Source organism: Gallinula chloropus, assembly GCF_964237585.1.
Source record: "Gallinula chloropus genome assembly, chromosome: 1".
Lineage (NCBI taxonomy): Eukaryota > Metazoa > Chordata > Aves > Gruiformes > Rallidae > Gallinula > Gallinula chloropus.
Window position 1 is genome coordinate 199,910,400 of NC_140085.1, and position 21,104 is coordinate 199,931,503.

The 21,104-nt window shown below is 45.3% G+C and overlaps 1 protein-coding gene across 1 annotated transcript; it reads right to left on the reverse strand.

The window, feature by feature from the left end:
• Positions 1–9,109: 9,109 nt before the first annotated feature.
• Positions 9,110–20,790, reverse strand: LOC311188599 (transmembrane 4 L6 family member 1-like; the record flags this gene model as incomplete). Its single annotated transcript, XM_084260060.1, has 4 exons — positions 9,110–9,311; positions 10,069–10,214; positions 17,421–17,486; positions 20,620–20,790. 4 exons carry the CDS (start codon positions 20,788–20,790, stop codon positions 9,110–9,112), a joined length of 585 nt encoding a protein of 194 aa, XP_084116186.1.
• Between the last annotated feature and the right edge of the window lie 314 nt (positions 20,791–21,104).

The following is a 21,104-nucleotide window of genomic DNA, read 5'->3' on the forward strand; positions in this document are numbered from 1 at the left end:
TGAACTAGACCCACAATAATAATCAAAATAAACCTAGGAAACAGCGAAAGAACCAAAGGAGCTGCACACTGACATGCTAACCAAGGGCTTTATCATTTCACTGCTGAAAGCAGACAGGAAAGCAAAGTGGTTTTAGACACTGCAGTAAAACTACAGGAAAGACAGACTTTTTTTAAAACTACAGTGTGAAGCTCCCTTTAAACAGATAATTGTGAGAAAAACTCATACATGTGTTAAGAAATTAAGTCAGTTGCATTTATTATAGAGTTATCATATCTTGTTAGTTGTCCTGTGAATCTTTTTCATCTGTCCAAGTATGATTCTTCATAACCAATTCCATGTAGACCCTGCCCTATGCAGGGCACCTGTTTGGCTTTCCTGGATGCTCATGTTCATCTGTGGAGTGTGTAGCTCCTTTCCACATGGTAATCACAGATTTCTTCTTCACAAATGCATTCTGAGCAGAGGTTTGAAACCCCAAATCTTTAGGAAGGTTTTCTGCAATGTGCCATCTCCTACAGATAGCCAGAAGTGTCTGCACATGGCTTTCTACAATGGAGTGACTACATCAGTGAACAAGGGAAGTGCACTGGATGTCATCTATCTTGATTTCTGCAAGGCCTTTGACACTGTCCCCCACAACTTCCTTCTCTCTAAGTTGAAGGTATACAGATTTAATGGGTGGACTGTTCAGTGGATAAGGAATTGGCTGGATGGTCACATCCAGAGGGTGGTGGTCAATGGCTCGATGTCCAGATGGAGAGGGGTGACAAGTGGTGTCCCTCAGGGTTCCATACTGGGGCCAGTGTTGATTAATATCTTTATCAATGACATAGTGTGATTGAGTGCAACCTCAGCAGATTTGCAAATGACACCAAGCTGAGTGGTGTGATCAACAAGCCAGATAGATGGGATGTCATCCAGAGGAACCTGGACCAGCTAGAGTTATGGGCCTGTGCAAACCTCATGACATTCGACAAGGACAAGTGCAAGGTCCTGCACTTGGGTCGGGACCATTCTCACTACCATGGGGGATGATGTGCAGCCTGTGGAAAAGGACTTGGGGGTACTGATCAACAAAAAGCTGGACATGGTCCAACAATGTGCACTCGCAGCCCAGAAAGCCAGTCACGTCCTGGGCTGCATCAGAAGGAGTGTGGCCAGAATATCAAGAGAGGTGATTCTGCCTCTCTACTCTGCTTTAGTGAGAACCCACCTGGAGAACTGTGTCCAGCTCTGGAGCCCTCAACACAAGAAGGGCATAGAACTCTTGGAGCAGGTCCAGAGGAGGGCCACAAAAGGGATCAAATGGCTGGAGCACCTCTCCTGTGAAGACAGGCTGGAGCAACGTCTCTACGAAGACAGGTTGAGACAGTTGGAGTTGTTCAGCCTGGAGAAGAGAAGGCTCAGGGGAGACCTCTCCCCTCCATGCAGATGTGGGGTGGGGAGTGGGGAGGAGAGAAAAAAAAAAAAAAAAACAAAAGAAAAAAAAAGAGGGGGGAAAGGAAAAGTAAAGGGAAAGTGAAGACAAACCTTTAATATCTTAAGTATGGGATGCAGGGGGAAATGTCCAGCCTCTTTTCAGTGGTCTGTGGAGACAGGACAAGGGGCAATGGCTGCAAGTTGGAGCACAGGAAGTTCCACACCAATATGCAGAAGAACTTTTACACAGTGAGGGCGACAGAGCCCTGGGACAGGCTGCCCAGGGAGGTGGTGGAGTCTCCTTCTCTGGAGATATTCAAGACAGGTCTGGATGCCCATCTGTGCTAGGCAGCCTGCTTTGGCAGGGAGGTTGGACCCGATGATCTCTGGAGGTCCCTTCCAACCCCTATGATTCTCTGATTCTGTGAAACTATTCTAATCCCAACCCATGAGGTTTGCCTGTGTTTTCCCTTCTTTCTTCAGTCCTCCCCCCCTCCTTTTATTTTGTAGTGTGCCCTCCTTTATGCTGAGCGTGACATCATTGGTATGAGGTATCCCTTTGGCCAGTTTAGGTAACCTGTCCTGGCTGTGTCCCCTCCCAGCTTCCTGGATGCCCCCCTTCCCCAGCCTTCTCACTAGCAGGGCAGTGTGAGAAGCTGAAAAGTCCTTGACTGCTTAGCACCAACTAAAACATCAGTGTGTTATCAGCACTGCTCTCCTCCTAAATCCCAAGCACGGCCCTGCACCAGCTGCTAGGAAGAAAACTAACTCAATCCCTGCCAAACCCAGGACAGGGTTTTGAACTTTGACCCTATTATTTATGTACAAAAAGGGACACTGCATTTTAAAGGCACATTTTCTGGGCAGTAATTAGAAACACGCCCTTTTACCTTACTTGTACCTACTACATAGTTGCAGAAACTGCAGTTGTCAGTGGCAACGGAGCCACTGATCTGTCTGTGTTGCCGTCCTTGCTCAAAATGAGGTGCTTGGAAAACTTAAAATGCTGCTTACACACAGCCACGCACTCAGCTTTTTGCTATGAACAAGTGTTTTGCAGCATATTTCCTAGGTAGGAACAGAATGAGGTTGAAGGTGTCTGTGGCTGAAGGTGGGCCCCTCTGCTCTAGTGGGAACCCACTTGGAGTACTGTGTCCAGCTCTGGAGCCCTTAACACAAGAAGGACATGGAACTCTTGGAGCAGGTCCAGAGGAGGGCCACAAGGATAATGAGGGGGCTGGAGCACCTCTCCTATGAAGACAGGCTGAGACAGTTGGGCTTGTTCAGCCTGGAGAAGAGAAGGCTCAGGGGAGACCTCACAGTAGCCTTCCAGTACCTGAAGGGGTCCTACATGAAAGCTCAGTAAGGTCTGTTTGTAAGGACGTGAAGCAATAGGATGAGGGGTAATGGTTTTAAACTCAAAAAGGGGAGATTTAGGTTGGGTATTAGGAAAAACTTCTTCAATATGAGGATGGTGGATCACTGGCATCAGTTGCCCAAAGAGATAGTGGAGGCCCCATCCCTGGAGACATTCAAGATCAGGCTTGATGGGGCTCTGAGTCACATGATCTAGTGAAGATGTCCCTGCTTGCTGCAGGGGGGTTGGACTAGATGATCTTTAAAGGTCCCTTCCAAGCTAACGCATTCCATGATTCTGATTCTATGAATGCTTATAAATATGTAAAGGCTGAATGTCTAGAGGAAGGGGTCAGAGTCTTCTCAATGGTGCCCAGTGACAGGACAAGGAGCAATAGGCATAAACTGGAACACAGGAAGTTCTATCTCAATATATGGAAAACATTTTTTCTCTGAGGGTAACAGTACCCTGGGACAGGCTGCCCAGAGAGGCTGTGGAGTCTCCTCTGGGGAGATTCGAGACACGTCTGGACATGATCATATGCAATCTGCTTTAGGTTATCCTGTTTTAGAAGGGGGTTGGACTAAATGATCTCCAGAGGTCCCTTCTGACCCTACAATTCTGTAAAATGTGCTACATTTTGATGACAAGTTTTAGATGGCCCTTTGTGGCCCATAGGCTCAAGAGGAAAGATGTGCTATGAGATCAGAGAGGGTCTACAAGGAAGGGCAATTCCAAAGAGTGGCTGTTCCCTGTCACTCCTCTGAAAAGGGAGAAGTGAACTGGCGCTCTGTAGGAAACAAAATAAATTACTCAGATAATCTGGAAAGGTATTTTTTTTCCTTAATTATTATTTTCTTTGGGATTTTTTTGAAGTTTCTTTTCAAAGAAATGGTTGCCTGTGAGGAGCTCATTGGGAGAAGAGACACAGGGCTGTGGATGGGGCAGTAGAGCAGAGGCCACGACACAGGGATGCCTGTTGGGACCAAACTCTCACTGGTTTGCTGTGCTCTGTGGACAAGAAAAAAGGAGCACTGGAGCCTGAGGCATCTGAGCAATTTACATCAAAATGATCTGAGAGTTCCTCTTGAAATGAGACGGTGTGAATGAGTCTGTGGTTTCCAACCCAGGCTTTTGAATCATGTCCTGGATCCTGGAAGCTGAAACATGGAAACATTTACAGTTTTTCACATGGTGTGCTTGGTCTGAAGTTTTATCCTACAAGTCAATCCCAGAAACACCTTTTCCTCGGGTGTTGGAAGTATTGTGTCTTCCAGCCAAAGCAGATTTGCAAGTGGCTCATCTGCATGAGTTCCAAATGCAGAAGGGGGAAAATTACAGATTCACAGTATCACAGAAGGGTCGGGGTTGGAAGTGACCTCTGGAGATAATCTAGTTCTATCCCCCAACTAAAGCAGCATCACCTAGAGCAGGTTGCAATGGATTGTGTCCAGACAAGTCTCGAATATCTCCAGACAAAGAGAATGCACAGTCTCTCTGGGCAGCCTGTCCCAGGGCTCTGTCACCCTCAGACTAGGGAAGTTTTTTCCTATATGGAGATGGAACTTCCTGTGTTCCAATTTGTGCCCATTGCCCCATGTCCTGTCACTGGGCACCACTGAGCAGAGTCTGGCCCCTTCCTCCTGACATCCACCATTTAGATATTTATAAGCCCTGATGAGATCCCCACTCAGTGTTCTCTTCTCCAGGCTAAACAGCCCCAGCTCTCTCAGCCTTTCCTCTTATGAGATGCTCCAGTCCCCTCATCATCTTTGCAGCCCTTTGCTGGACTCTCTCCAGTAGTTCCCTGTCTTTCTTGAACTGGGCAGCCTAGAACTGGACACAGTTCTGCAGATGTGGCCTCACTAGAGCAAAGTAGAGGGGGAGGAGAACCTCCTTTAACCTGCTGGCCACGCTCTTAATGCACCCCAGGTACCATTGGCTTTCTTGGCCATGAGGGCACATTGCTGGCTCATGGGGAGCTGCTTGTCCACCAGGATTCCCAGGTCCTTCTCTGAGGAGCTGCTTCCCAGCAGGTCAACCCCTAACCTGCTTGGGGTTATTCCTCCCCAGTTGCAGGACACTATGGTTGCCCTTACTGAATTTCGTTTGATTCCTTTTCACCCACTGGTCTAGTCTGTCCAGATCTTGCTGAATGTCAGTGCAGTGTTCTGGTGTGTCAGGCTCTCCTTCTGGTTTTGTATCATCAGCAAATTAGGTGAAGACATGCTCTGTCCCCTTCTCCAGGGCTTTGTGAGTATGTTGAATAAGAGTGGACCAAGCACTGACCCTTGGGGCATACCACTGGCCACAGGCCTCCAATTAGACTCCGTGGTGCTTTTAACAACCCTCTGGGCTCTACCTTTCAGGTAGTTCTCAATCCATCTCACTGTCCCTTGATCCAACCCACACTTCCCAAGTTTGTTTACAAGGTGTTGAAAGCCTTGCAGAAGTCAAGGTAGACAACATTCACTGCTTTCCCCAATTCCACCCAGCCAGTCATGCCATTATAGAAGGCTGTCAGTGTGGTGGCTTGACCCTGGCTGGAGGCCAGATGCCCACAAAAGCTGCTCTATCACTCTCCTTCCCAGCTAGACATGGGAGAAAATATATAATGAAGGGCTTATGGGTTGAGATAAGGACAAGGAGAGATCATTCAGCAATTAATGTCATGGGCAAAACAGACTCAATGCAGAATCAAATATATCTAATTTATTACCCAATAAAACCAAATCTCATACCACCTCCCTCCACCCCTCCCTTCTTCCCGGGCTCAACTTTATTCCTGATTTCTCTCCCTCCCCTCCTCGAGCAGCACAGGGGGACAGGGAGTTGAGGTTCAGGTCAATTCACCACATGTTGTCTCTGCCACTCCTTCCTCCCCAGGGTGAGGACTCAGCACACTTTGGTCTTGCTTCAGCCCAGTGTCCCTCTCACAGGAGACAGTCCTCCACCAGCTTCTCCAATGTGAGTCCTTCCCATGGGGGCTTCAGTTCTTCACGAACTACTCCAGTATGACTTTCATGAGATGCAAGCCTCCAGGACCAGACTACTCCAGCATGGTCCTCCATGGGGTCACAAGGTACCAGCAAACCTGCTCCGGTGTGGGCTACTCTCTCCATGGGCTGCAGGTCCTGCCAGGAGCTTGCTCTAGTGTGGGCTTCCCACAGGGTCACAGCCTCCTTCAGCTGTCTCCACCTGTTCCACTGTGGAGTCTTCCACCTAAGATACTTGGGTCTCTGTAGATTTGTGAGTGGCTCTCAGGTGTGACACAGGACATGTTGGAGACCCCTGCCACCTCCAGTGACATCTGAAGGCTGAGCAGGATGCTTTTCTGTACTTAAATTACACCAGATGCTCCTCTCTAGGGTAGACAACTGAATATTGCCTGATTCCTTCTTCCTGCTTTAGACATCTCTTTCAGTATGGCCTGGGGTAACACTGTGTCTCTCCATGGACCATGTGGCTTGATGCCTACTCCAGAAAGGACTTGGTTTTGGTTGTTCAAGTTAAACAAGAATTTAACCCCACCCTCTGTCTTACTCTATGTGTCTTATGGACTCAAGCTGCACAAGGGCAGGTTCAGATTAGACATTAGGAAAAAGTTCTTCACCACAAGGGCTGTCAGGGCCTGGAACAGGCTACCCAGGGAGGGGGTTGAGTCACCAATCCTAGATGTATTTAAAAGACGGGTAGGTGAGGTGCTCAGGGATATGGGTTAGCAGAGGACAGGCATGGTCAGACTCGATGATCTCAAAGGTCTTTTCCAACCTAGTGATTCTGTGATTCTTCCTACCACAGCTAGTTTGAAGTTGCAAGTCCTTTAGGTCACACAAATTAATCCAGAGAATAACTTCAGAATAACAATATTTAATGTTTACATGTATCGGTGAGGCCAATAATCTCACAGCTGGCAGGACAGAGTGTCCCTGTAAGCACACAGACATGACACTAAACGTCCCCAGGGTGGGACAACTTGGAACAAGCAGGTGGCAGCAGTACAGTACAGTTACTTTCCTGTGCTGGAGCTGGTGTGTGCCAGTGGGTACTCTCCCTCTCCCAGTGCTGGCACAGCCCAAATCATCTTTATGATAGAAATTAGAGCCAGGGAGGCAAAACTAAAGGATGAGGTCATGGTGCATATTTAGGGACCATGCAGAGCTCATAGAGCCCCTCTGCTGACGAAGGAGTCTCACACTGTCTGCCTACATGTTGAATATCCTTACTTCTAGCTGCTGCCATGACTTTTTTTTGATGCCTGCTTTTATGTGGTAGCACTGTCCAGGCTTCATTGCTGACAATGAACATGATTTTTTAAGCTACCTGTCAAGTTTGAATGCACCTAGTCATGGCTGTGAACTTTAACAAGTCTTTTTTTTTTGTTTACAGAAGTACTGTAGGTTTTCTGGGGCAGCTTTCCTGCTTCTCAGGGTGAAGGGGAATGTTCATGTGCTCCCAGTCTTGGCACACCTGACATTTTCTTCCCTGTTTTTGTGTAAAGGAGTTTGTGTGTTGTATTAGAGGACAACACAAACAGCCATGTGCCTGAAATAACTGTGCTCATGCAAATAAGTTGCTCCCAAGCTACAATGAAGAAATATGAACAGGTTTTGACTGAGAAGACATAAATGCTTCTCTTTGAAAAACGGAATCCAAGTGCTTTAAATATATTCAGATTTTTCGTAACTGTGTGCATCTCTTCAGGATGGATAAAGATTGTTTTACAGTGTGTCTGGCTCAGGGAAGTCAGTGGCATGTCCAAGAACTAGCCTTTGAGGAAGTCATGGAAACAACAGGCTTTATGAAATTTGCTGGTCATGGACTTTGCATGAAGGGCTTGATCCTGAGTGATGATGGGGAATTGCGCAGTTCCTGGTTGAGATTACTGGTGCTGTAACATGAAGACTGATGCAATTTGTTACCTTTCAGATTCTATCTCTTATTTGATACTAAGATGCACATAATTACTATGTTTATTGATTTAATGTTTATCTTTAGCGGTTAGTTTCTTTGTCCATGTTGTCTAGTCTAGCACAGCCTTACAGACCTGTGTTGAAATTGGTGAGACTCCAATGCTGAGTTTCTCCTCCTATTTGTTAAACTGGACATTACTAAGCTCATGCTCCAAACTCTACAGTCTATATGGACACAAAAGCCCCTCAAGGGCTACCACGTCCCTTAGACACTCCTGAAGAACTGAGTTAGAAGTGTACTGGACTTTGTCAAGCATGACAGCAAGCTACCAAGTGAGCACAAGGGGATTTGACTCCAGGGAGGCTGAAAACCACGTTTCAATTGCCTCTGTGGTGTTGCAAATGCATTCGCTGCACATGCTAATTTAAACCTGGAAGTGCCCCGTTAGCAAATTAATAGGAACCAACAGGTGAGCTCAAGGTGGGGTTTGGAGGTGACAGGAAGGTGTTTACATCCAGACAGAGCTCCTGCTTCCTGCAGCAGATAAATGTATGCATTAACAGTGGTTCAGTTTCCCATGTACACAAGAGGGAGAGTGGGGAGCTTTTATCTGGGGTCCCTTGTGTTTTATGCACAACTACAGCAGTCAGGACCAGACAAATCAGTGGTTTTGCCAGTACCTGAGATTTAGCAGGACTATTCAGAGAAATGGAGGTCTGGAGTCTCAGATCTAAATGATCCAGCCCTTCTCCATGATGACTTCCTTATAAAAAATATTTTTGCCCCATGAAACTCCTAAACATTTTGGGTTCTCTTTGTCATGCCCCCATAAATACAGCACAGTGCACTATGCTTGTAGTGTGTGAGTTGGCAGTTCAGGGCTTGTCTTGGCATCCCCTGTAGGTCATTCACATTCCGGAAATATTTGCCTGAAAGGCAATGAATGAAAGTTGATTAATTAATATTCCAGAGAGATATCAGACTTAAGGCAAGCATCTTGTACAATGAAAATGAATGATGAATGGGAAGCAGTGGTGATAAATGAAATTTGAAAGAGGTTTTCTTCCATTTTGTAAAATGACATTTTTCATTACTGTTCACCAATTAAAACCATTTCTAATTTCTCTCATTTACAGATGCTGGGGGGTCATTACTTTATCAAAAAGGCTTCTTGTATGGGAACACGACCATGCAACTGAGTATGTCAATACATCACATTGCTCCACTGTTTTGAAATACCTGAGGAAGGAGTTCTTCCTCACTACAATGTGATGGAGACAGACAGCATGAAAATGCTTCTTTACTGCCTCAGCTGCCCAGAGGATCTCATCTGGGGCTGTGCAGATCTCTCTGGTCATATACCATTACTAGAGCCTGCAAAATAAAAGTGGTAAGAACATAGGGAACTCTGATACCTTACTGCATACCGACCTTTCTTTTCCTCATACAGGAGCCACATATCAAACCAGTAAGTCCACTGATGACTTGAATAAAACAAAGAATAGCTTCGATCACACCAATGGCCAGGAGAATAGAGAAAAGGACAACATTCCAAAGGATGATGTTTTCAGGCTCTTTGCAAATGCTCCATGTTGTCTGGTTGAATAAATAATTGTCTCTGTGATAGAGAAAAATAATTTGCAACATACTAGACAATAGCAATTTGGGAGTGCTTTCTGCTTTTTTGAACTAGTTTGCACAATGTAATGCATGTTTCAAATTCCACTACAGTTGGTAAAACCTGGTGATTGTCTTCAGAAATGCATTTGCAGAGGTGCAATTGATGGCTAGAGTGCCACATATGTATTTTACTGCATGCACAAGAAACTCCCTTTTGTTCTATGGCAGTGCTAATAATTGAAGGGAAATATCCCTGATGGTTTAAAAATGTCTTTCCATATTCTCTATTCCTGCTGTGGTATCTCGGTCCAGTCTACCCAGCTCTGGCCTGAAGAGCATGGTTGCCACAGTTAACTTTAAAGATGCAGAGAAGATTTTTGATTTGCTTTTCAAAAGCTCAGTAGGTAGAGTAGACTCAATTCATGATGACGTAACAGATTATTGTGGCATAGTTATCAAACGTTTCCTTCCGACTCCAGTGGGAGTCACAGCTCAGCTGCCTTGTGAAAGTGCAGTGCAACCTGCAGAAGGGACTGCTGATGAGCACAACAGAATGAACTCAGGCTGGCAACAAGGCAGTTTGCCCTGGTCAAAGAGGTGGCCAGTTGGAACACGCTGGCTCAGAGAAATGTGAATTTGTGTGTAGACTGGGTGGACCATCGGTTCACTGTGGAAAATTTCAAATTTGGTATAAAAAGATGTACGTGGGTGTATTAGGGAAAGCAAAGTTAGATGAGCCTGTAAGTCATACTCACTCCAGAGTGCCATTCCTAAAAGGATAGAAGTATTCTCCATCACCTGTGTCACACAGAGGGCCCCCGATCAGCCCAAGTGAGGAGATGACCGCACAATACACTCCTCCAGCGAATCCCAGCAGAGCCAGAACTACTGACAGCAACATCTGAAAGGGAAAAGACCTTCAGTATCTCATGCACAGAGTCATTAGCATGGGATGCTGACACTGAATGGAAAGGAAACTTTCTTGATCTGTTTCTTACTATATGCTGAAACTCATAATAATAGCATATTTGTGGGAATAAAAATATTTGACTTTTCCTGATGAGTGCAGCTAGCCTAGATGGGAAAGGATTTCAGGTGGTATTTGTTTTTCTTTTAAAAGTGGATAAGTCCAGAGCTTTTGTTATTAAGAGTTTCATACTTGACCAATCATCAAAAATCTGGTGGTCTTCTTTCAAAAACCCAATATGAAACCAGTACTGGCTTGATGTGCTCCACATCATGTGCCTTGGCATTTCCATCTTTTCACCAAGAACACTTCCCTCAGCCCTTGTACGAGCAGAAACTAGCAAGCAACTGCCAAAACAGGTATGAAAGCAGCAGAAGATGCATTAATTATTTGTGTTAATTTACAAGGAAAGCAAAAGAGCCTTCCTTATTGCTCCTTTCCTTCGTTTTGCAACAGCATGACGTGGTTACCACTGCTCATGTTGAGAAATCTGGTTGTGGCAATGAACCAGTGGTGACTTTGAATTATATGTAATGCACCTGTACGCTTTACATTGGCCACTCCCACAGAAATATTACCTTTGCTCTGTTTTGGGGTAGTTTTCTATTAATGGATGCAATGTACCTGGCTGCTCTTTGTATACAGAAACAAGAAGCTTGAGTGGTGTATCTGAGACAGGCTTCCACTAGTCTTGTTGAGTTTCTGCCTGTGGTTGTTCACAACTGTGCCAAGAAGGAGAAGAGAAAAGGAAACTCTGGAGCAGACTAACAGAACTAGAGGAAGACCTTGGACTAGAGGGAAGGCAGAAAGACTGCCTCAGGGCCGGGGCAGAGGGACACATGGCAAACACTCCTGTCTGACTTGGGTTTGAAGCCAAATACCTCTGGCAACATTTCCCTGTTGCCAGCAAATACCTTCATCTAATAGCCCACAAGGAAGGTAGAAACCTTCTCCTAATGCCAGCTGCTCCAGAGCACTGTGTTGCAGAGTCAGATGGAAATATCCACCATCCACGTTGCAGATTTGTGACATACTCTTGAAAAGTATTCACTATCCAAACATGTTCAAGCTGGTGAATGCAGCTTCCAACTTGCCAGATGATGACATTACCTCTTTCTGTACAACCTCACATGCTACCAGTATGTGAATTGACTCATTTTGTGCGTCCCTTTGCCTCTAAAGCAATCCTTGAGTTAGAAGTTGCTGGGATTTCTCATGAGATTTATTTCATCATAACTGATTACTAACTGTCTTTTTGTGCAAAGCTGGACACCCTTTTTGTCTTTATCTGCGCATTGGCTGAGTTACCTCTTAGCAGAGCTTCACCATCAGCAAAACGTAAGCAATTTAGTATGTAGTCCCAGACCAAAGCAGTGTGAGGTTGTAGCTGATGCACTGTCTCTTATTATAAGAACACCAGCCATTCACACCTCCCAGTGAAGGTGAGAGACTGGTACTCTGGAACTCCTAGCAATGCTGAACCACTTCTCCCCACCTATTTTCTCATTTACTTCAACTGTGCATTCTCTGCCTTGGTTGAAGGATTTTAATTATACTAACAGTTTTAGTGCAGCACAACTGTATGGATGTCCCAAAGACAAATACGATAGAAAAAGTCAAATGATCTTTTGCCACTTCTATGTTTTATGAGAGTAACTAATATTAGTCATAGTAGTACTCAGCACTTGCTTTGATGACTCTGCTTTGACACATGACTTTCTCATTTGAAATCTGTTGGCTGCATGGCTAGCTTCATCTCACCTATTTCCTTTACTGTGTGCATGTATACATAGACAAAGACTACTTGTCTCTGAAAAGGTAGCCTGAAGTTGCTGCAGCTGTTAAATTTATTCTCCTGGGCATTTTCTAGACACACAGTGGTACCTCTCCATTAGTGTACTCTCCTGGAGTCTTTTCTGGAGGTTTGTCCCGTATTGTATAGAAATCTAACAGTTCTATTAACTGCTGCATCATCTCAACCTCTCAGCATTTTCCCTATCTGTACTGTCCTCATTTATCCCTTTAAAACAAATTATTCATTTGCACCTTCAGCTGCAACATGAGGTCTAAGCTGGCATGCTTGAGTAAGTTTGTTGAAATTAGTTTCCCAGGGCATTTGGCCTGTTTTCTACCTCTTGCAAAGGTTTAGCTGATAATTTTTTTGCTGATTTTCTTTTAGTGTTTCCCCTGCTTTATCCTTCAAGCACATGGATTGTCTCAGTTGAGCTGATGAGACTGTTAGCATTTGTTCTGTGAGCATTTGGATCAGCTGCTTTGGTGAAGGTACCATGTTCCTCCTGTCCCAGCTTGTGCTGCTCTTTATCACCTTGGTTCTTGTTTCATGCATGTTTCTTTCCTCTCTGTTTCTTTCTCTGGAGGTGTTTGTGGAATTAATATCCTGTCTGGTTATCCAGATATCTTTGCTTATCTAGCTTTGTTTGGAAAGTTGTTATAGCTATTCTTGTTCTACTAATGATTGTTAAGGAAGGCTTAGAGAGAAATACTGGAGTATGTCTGCTGATACAATGACATAAATGTATTTTGGGGGTCTTTTTTCCTTATTGTGTCAGTGCAGTGAATGCTTTCAGATGTGCCTACACTAAGCTGCAAGACACGGAAGCTACTTTCCAAAATCATTACTCCATAAAGCAAGGACAAGAAGTCATTTAGGTATGTTTGCAGGCAAGAATTTAAAGTGGGTTAATGAAAAAACTTACTCAATGCAGCACATAATCACCATGAACTTGAGAATTCAACTGGAGAACTCAATAAGGTGAATGAAAGGATGAGAAAGTTATTATTACTGTTGTTGATACTTCAGCAGTGTGTAAAGTGACGAAGTAGTGTGGTGAACTCTGAAGCTATTAAACCAGGGACTGCACGAAATACAATGGGATAGAGTCCCTACCCTGAGGATATTGGTTATGTTATGGTTGAATAATAATTTTGATCAGTTTTAGTTCTTTAGCCTTCCTTTTTTTTTTTTTCCCTATGAAAAGCAATGATGAGTATTTAGAGTAAATTATAATTTTATACCTAAAATCACCAAAGCAGAAAGGTGGCCAAACTAACCTTTGGACTACCAAGGCTCCCAAGTAGCTCTGGTGGGGGTTATTTCTCTATCTATGGTAGAAGTTAGGGGACAAGCCACCAAAACCTGGGGACCCTGCACCAGGTCCACCCAGACCCACCTTGCAAGGAGAGCGGCACCTTGGGAAGTCATTGCCATTATACATGTTTGAACCAGTAACAGGGCTCCTCTGTTCTCCAGTACCTGGTGATTCACACCATACCCTGCCTTGGGTATGCAAAGAATACAGTCAGGGCATCTGAGCAACCCTGCTGTGGGTGTTTGCATTTCCTCCCACTATCCCCAAAGCAAAGTTTCCCTGACATTTCTCCTGAAGAAGCACACCATTCATCATTGTCCTTCACATATACCTGCTTTTGCATGCTTGGAAATCACTCTTCCCCAGGAGCTGTTCCAGGAGAAACAATTGATTTTACTGCCACTCATAGCCACTCACTCTTTGCTCATGTCCCCATCTCATCTCTACATTAGCCACACTACGCTTAAACCATAGAGAGACTTGTGGAGCTTCATTCTTTTTCACCTCAAAGAGGCAGGCAATTCCCACAGTGCCAGGGAACAACATTCTTGAAGATACACTGTTCTCACTGAGCCTTTTCTCTACTTTGGTTTGAGTAGCTTTGTCACCTGTCCATCAGACCATCATCAAACAGCACATACTCAAACTGCTTTCTCAACAATGCCAGTTGTATTCCTCTATAACAGCAAATGAGGAACAGAAGGAACAGTTCGGAGGTAACCAATCAGTAATGGGAAAGTGCAGAGAGGATGCCTGCCATCCATGTGTCGCTGCTAGGAATGGTTCAGACAGTGAAAGGGTTGAGGAGGGGGCCTGCAGATATGAGCTGCCAGATGACACTGGGCTGCCACTTGGATCTGTGGGCTGGGGAGTGAATCCAGCCAGTCTGGGGAAATTTCACTCTTGGATCTGTAATATTTATTTCTGCAGTGAAGGATGGACAAGGGAGACCTGAGATGCCATGTGAACTGAGCCCAGTTCAGCTGGATTTGCCCTTGTGACTTACCACATTGCTACAGCAAAATCAGATGTAGCACGTAATTTACACAAAGAGTATTGCTGCTACAGGCGCCCTACCCCTGTGCTGGTTAATCATGGAATTGTAGAATGGTCTGGGTTGGAAGGGACCCCAAGGTTCTAACCCCCCTGCCACAGGCAGGGACACCAACCTCCAGGCCTGGATCTATACAAGGTTGCCCAGGGCCCCATCCAACCTGGCCTTGAACACTTACAGGGTCGGGGCATCGACCACCTCTCTGGGCAGTCCATTCCAGCATCTCACTACTCTCTCTGTAAAAAACTTCCCCCTAATATCTAATCTAAACCTTCCCTCCTTTAGCTTCAATCCATTCCCCCTTGTCCAGCCATTATCTACCCTTTTAAAAAGTTGATTCCCCTCCTGTTTGTATGTTCCCTTCAGGTACTGGAAGGCTGCAATGAGGTCCCCCCGCAGCCTTCTCTTCTCTAGGCTGAACAAGCCCAGCTCCCTCAGCTTCTCTTTGTAGGGGAGGTGCTCCAGCCCTCTAATCATCTTTGTGGCCTCCTCTGAACCCTCTCCAACAGTTCCACATCCTTCTTGTATTGCGGGCCCCAGATCTGGACACAGGACTCCAGCTGGGGCCTCACAAGGGCAAAGTAGAGAGGGACAATCACCTCCCTGTCCCTGCTGGCCATCCCTCTTCTGATGGAGCCCAGGATACCATTGGCCTTCTGAGCTGCAAGAGCACACTGCTGGCTCATGTTAAGTTTCTCATCCACCATGACACCCCCAGGTCCTTCTCAGCAGGGCTACTCTCAAGGAGCTCTTCTCCCAGTCTGTACGTATGCCTGAGATTCCTCCAGCCCAAGTGCAACACCTTACACTTTGCTGTGTTGAACCTCATTAGGTTCACCCAGGCCCACCTTTCAAGCCTGTCAAGATCCCTCTGGATGGCTTCCTTTCCTTCTATTGTGTCAACCACACCAATCAGTTTGCTGAGGGTGCACTCAATTCTATCATCGATGTCATTGATAAAGATGTTAAAGAGCACCGGTCCCAAGACAGACCCCTGGGGGACACCACTTATCACCGGCCTCCACCTGGACATAGACCCATTGACCACCACCCTTTGTGTCCTTTAAACTAGTTTCTTATCCACTGGGTGGTCCACCCATCACATCCACATGTCTCCAATTTAGAGGTAAGGACGTGATGGGGGACTGTGTCAAAGGCCTTGCACAAGTCCAAGTAGATGACATCAGTTGCCTTCCCTTTATCTACCGATGCTGTCACTCCATCACAGAAGGTCACCAGATTGGTGAGGCACGACCTTCCCTTGGTGAAGCCGTGCTGGCTGTCCCAGATCAAGTGCTCATACTTCTTGTGCTCTAGCATGTCATCCAGGAGGATCTGTTCCATGAATGCTTATCTCAACAATGTATGTGACTGTCAAAAAGGTAGAAGCATAACTGAAATATTGTTAGTCTGACCAACAAACCTTGAAGAACTGCTGAAGACTGCCAAAGAAGAAGGAAACTAGGTGAAAGGCATTTCCAACAACGGAAATCATGACCACTGACTCATGGACTGCCCATCCTGATTACACCACCGACTCAAGAGAACGATTAGGCATGCTCACTGATTTACATAGGAGATGAAGGTTTTTTAACCAATCATATAATGATAAATAATGCATATGTAGTAGAAACAAGATTATGTTATTATTAAGTGTATATTAAGCCACTCCTTTGGAGCTCTGGGGTGCTGTCTGGGGACAGGTGTCTGACCAGATATGCAATAAAATGCCTCTGTGTGTGTATATTGGTGTACTGCACAGCGGGTAAGCAAACCCCAGATTTGGGACAAGAAGGTGTAGCAGAGTATGGGAACATCCCCAGTTTTTCACCACTGCTTTCTATAGCACTCAAAACCAGAAGAAGCACTCAGTTCAGGTTGTCTAGGCTCACACACAAGTGGCATACTGGGCCATTATTAGCAAATCCTCCTTGCTGTGCACATGACAGTTGGGAAAATCAATGGAATGACACGTCCCTCGGGATGTACTTGCTGACATTCTAACGAAAAATGTTATCCTGGCATTATGAATAATGAATAATGAAGTAAAACATTCTGAAGAGGTAAAGGTCTTCTCATGGCTCAAACTAAAAATTAGTTGAAGTGTACAGAAGAGACATGCTTCATTGTATGGAGTCTCATTCCAGGCCACTTCTGGTAAGGATGCAGCCTGAAAATACATTTTAAGTCAGTTTATTCTTGTTAATAATGATAGCCATATAGAAGTCCATGCCCAGGGCTTGAGGATTTATGGAGATGCCTGTATAACATGTTGCTTTATAATAATCTTAATTATCAAGGGAAAAAAGTCTCTCTGGCCTTTCTCAGGATGAGGGAGAGCCCAAATTGCATTTGTGTCTTTCGGGTGCATAATGCTTGGACAAATGTGTGCTACAAATCAAAGCCTCCCATGGGGATCCTCCATCAGGAAGCAGTGCTGGGTCTTCATTGTCAGCCATAACATCTCAGGTTTTTAGTGTGGTCATGCAAAGGTTGGGGAACTGTCTGCCCCTGCTAAGCAGGGATGAACCTGTGGAAAAGCAAATTGCCATGGAAGGGTCTGGAGGAAACAGGACCAGGTGAAAGCAGGAAGGAACAGGCAGCTCTCTCAATCTTCAGCATTGCCTCGAGCAAGAGGAAGCGGGAGCCATGCTTTACCCTATGTGGGTTGAAGTAAAGCAGCTTTGTACTCTTCTGCCCTCAGTGATGTACATAAGTGCTCCAACACCTGCCCTGGCTGCATAAGATTCCCCTCATATCAGTGGCTGCAATATTGTAATATTCTTGTTGGCTAACTGAGCTCTCAAGCCCAGCCCAGGGACGCTGTAGATCAAGCTCCTCTTCTGCATTTCCCTGACATGGCTGTTGATGGTAGTGTGATGGTTTGTCACTGAACATTTTCACCTGCTGAGCAGCCATTTAAGAGCTATTGTGCAAACTCTATAGTGCCATTTCAACACATAAATATCCACTTACCCCACATCTGTTAGCGCAACATCCTGCTCCTCCTCCTCCCAGCATCATGAATGCTGGCAAAATAACCTGTGAGAAAAGCACAAGCTGTATTGGTGTGCAGTCCTTCTGCAGTATAGGAGCTGGGGCATCCCGTTCCTCAAATGCAAACCTCCATCTGCCTCTTCTCTGTGAGTTACACCTGCTTAGATATTGGGGCTTGCTAAGGAGTAATTCAGGAAGAAGTGTGGGATTATAGCTAGGCCTGGCAGGCAAGTTTCTGGTACAGTAATTCTGGCTGCTGAAGCTGTACTGCATCTTTTCAGAAGGGCTTTGTTGGGTATTTTTTCAGGAACAAACGTCACTTTTGAGAAAACAGAACTTCTGCTCAGGAAAGATGGATTGCTGGAGTAAGAATTCTGTCAGTTTAAACCTTCTGAGCATCCTGCTCTGGGTTGGGAAATCAGTCCTAAACCTCCTGAAACATCTGGCTTTATTCTTTGTACTAAGCTTCTGGAAAACCTATAAAATAGACTTCACTCAACAGGGAACTCCCAGTTCCCCTCAGCTTTCTAAGTGGTAATCTGATGGAGCTGGGTTGGTACAATGGAGTCAGCAACTATCTGTGTCTCAGGATATAATGTCACCTTATCAAGGCAGTCTGGAGATAGGAAAAGCTGCGCTTAGTTTCGTAGCTAGAGGGCAAAAAAGCTCTTGCAGGTCTAGCTGTGCAGCCTTGCCTCTGCCCATCACTGCTTGTGTAGGCATCTTACAGGGCAACACATGAAAAGAAGCATTTGACAAGGTAGAAAATGCTCACTGTAAAGTTTATGAAAGAAGGAGACACACACCCTCCCCAGAGAAATAAAAAAATGTAAAAGTTGTAAAAACAGCCTGACTAATTTTTGGAGAGGTGTCCCATGTAGGGAAGGGAGAGCAGAATGTCTATGGTCAATGAAGCCTGGGGAATTTATGTCTGGAATGTGAATGTTCCTGTGTCAGACAGTGTTATGAAACCTGCTTAGATTTGCAGGCCCCTAAATATTTTCCAATGGATTTGCCTTTTATGCACAGCCCAGAGGTAACCTCAGTGCTTCCAGTGGTCACTGGGCCAACAGCTGTGGAGGCCTGCGGATGTAAATCATCAAGGTTAAAAAGACATTCCTCTTCCTGGAAGGAAGTCATCTCTTAAATATTCACAGGAGGTCCCCAAGGCAGTCTCAACCCAGCGTGCTGCTGTCTGGTGCTCAGAAGGAGAGCAAATACCTCTGCCCATCAAACCAGCACTCCTCCGGGGCTGTCTTTCTTCTTTGGACGCTTCCCATCTAAGCTGCAAGCACTTTTGTGTCCCTTATTAGCCTGGCTCAGGATGAAGGGTTTGCTTGGCAGCTTTCTTATTCCCAGGGCCTGATTATAAACAGCTGCCTTTTGACCCAGGAATTTGCAAGATTTGGCTGTTGTCAGTAAAATGAAGCCCGGGAGTGAGCCACAACTCCATTGGGCATTTCCCAGCGTTGCACGTAGGTTTTCCATTAGGAAAAGCATTACTATGACACATGAAGCCAGCCTCCCTCTCTTTACGCCTTAAACTTTTGAAATAAGGAAATGGAGAGGTTTTCACGTCATACAAATTTCCATTAGAGAAGCAGCAGAGGAGGAGGAAGGGGTGGGGCTCAGCCAAAGTGCGTGCTGATGACCTAGGTATCAGTCTGTGGATGAAGTTACAAAGTAGAGTCAGGTTTTCTGGCTCACAGAGCCAGGCCAGGCTATTTCCTGCAGGCTCTGGGGGCTGTGTCATAGTTACAGGGAGATTCTCCAAAGTTGGGCAACCTGTCGGTGTGACTTTCCTGAGTTTCCTTTGGGGAGAAGCTGGTTGCACCCACCTGGGAACACCAGTGCAGCCTGCTCTGTCCTCACTGTGGAGTCAGGTATGGTTCATGGGGCACTCTTGCCCCTTGCTTAGTTCCCTAGGAGGGCCAGAAGCCAGTCTCCACTTTTCCATGCTTCCAGCACCTGGAAAACGGAGCTGATGATAATGCTTTCTTTCTCCTTCTCCTCACCTGTGGGCATTTGTCATGCTGTTTTTTAGAAGACATGTACACTCAACAGCACTGTTTGTGGATCAATAATTGCTTCTAATGCTGCGTTTTGAAGGTCAATGCAAATTTCCTCCCCTCTGCCTTGCCGTTCTCATTTTTGATGTAGGTGGTGCTGGCCACAGGCAAGCCTCTGTGGAAGCCTTAAAAGAAGGCACGTTTTCACTGTGCCTGTGACGCTCTCATGCCTAACATCTGCCTTTCCTTTCATTGAACGCCAATGACTCCTGGGCTTGCAGTGATACGAATTTTCCACAGGTCTCTCATGTAGTTCCACTTCTTCCTTCAGGCTTCCTTCCACAAACTCATACTTACGTTCAAGCTCAGCATGAGTAACAGGCCCAAGTGGTGGCTGGAAGAAGAAGCTGGCAAGCTGCTGGTGGAGAACAATTAACTGAATGATCTTACACCATGTTCCTGCTTTGGGAAATATGAGTCTGAACCACATCCATTGTAGCTTTTCCACAGAATTAAGTGGTAGCTGCATCATAGCCTGACTGTGAATGAGATTTGCTTTTTTCCTAAGTTAATTATTCTTGAACATTCTTTATTCTGATGCACAGGTAAGCAGCTCTGTGATAGTTTACCATCTGCCCAAGCTGCACAATGTCCAGTAGTTGTCATAGGCAAGTTACTTACTTGGGTTTTTATCTGCACTCAGGTGGGTAATTGGAAGAGTGTAAAGGGAGCAGGCTTTCCAATGAACTGGAAAGATCAGTACTCTCAAACATGTTCCCTTACAGTTACAGACATTCACATAAAAGCCATCTTTCCTCAGTGTGGAACTGAGACCTGGTTATTGAAGAGCACATCTAGAAATGAGATCAAACCCAGAAGGAGGTAGGTGGGTGTGTAGGAGCACAGGGGGCATTTGGGATTTAAGCTTCCTTCTGACTTGCAGCCTTGATAGCTATTTCAGGAATACCTTGTATTTCTGTAATTAGGAACTTTTCAATTCCTGAATGCACTTTCTTGGTCCAGTACCCAACTGCCCAGTTAAGCTCCTCACATGTTTATGCAAAAGGCATTTCTGTAACAAACATTTTTTTGTTAAAAGAGGTTCTCTTAGCCTTGAATTTCAAACAAACCAAAACCCATGAGAAACAGTAGCAACAATTCTCTCTTACCAGTATCCCAGCTCCGAAAATGCCATGGAAAAACCAGACCAGATCGGTTATCTCACTGAGCTGCAAAACTCGTCCGTTGGGGAAGTACAGGAGGATGTTTGAGACTATGGCACATGCTGCCAGTGGGAACAGGGTGATCCCAATGCACTTAGAACACTTCCTGGAGCACATGGTAGCTCTCTGCTGAGGAAAGACACAGGGGGGTTTGGGTTATTGCAGTGCAGGGACCATGGGGCTTCAGCGGTTTTCTTCTTTAATGAAAGAAGAATCAGATTTGCAGGAAGGAATGTTGCAGTTAAGACTTACACAGACTTCTGCAGAGCCTGTTCTTCTTTATTTAAGAAGCAATTATTAAAACCTGGAATGTTTAATTGGATTTATTCAAAATTTCCAGGACTAAAGGTGTTTCTGTGAAATGAATGAAGAGTTTAATTTTAATTACCAGTGGAAAATTGTTGGTCCACTGGGAACATCAGTAACAAAAC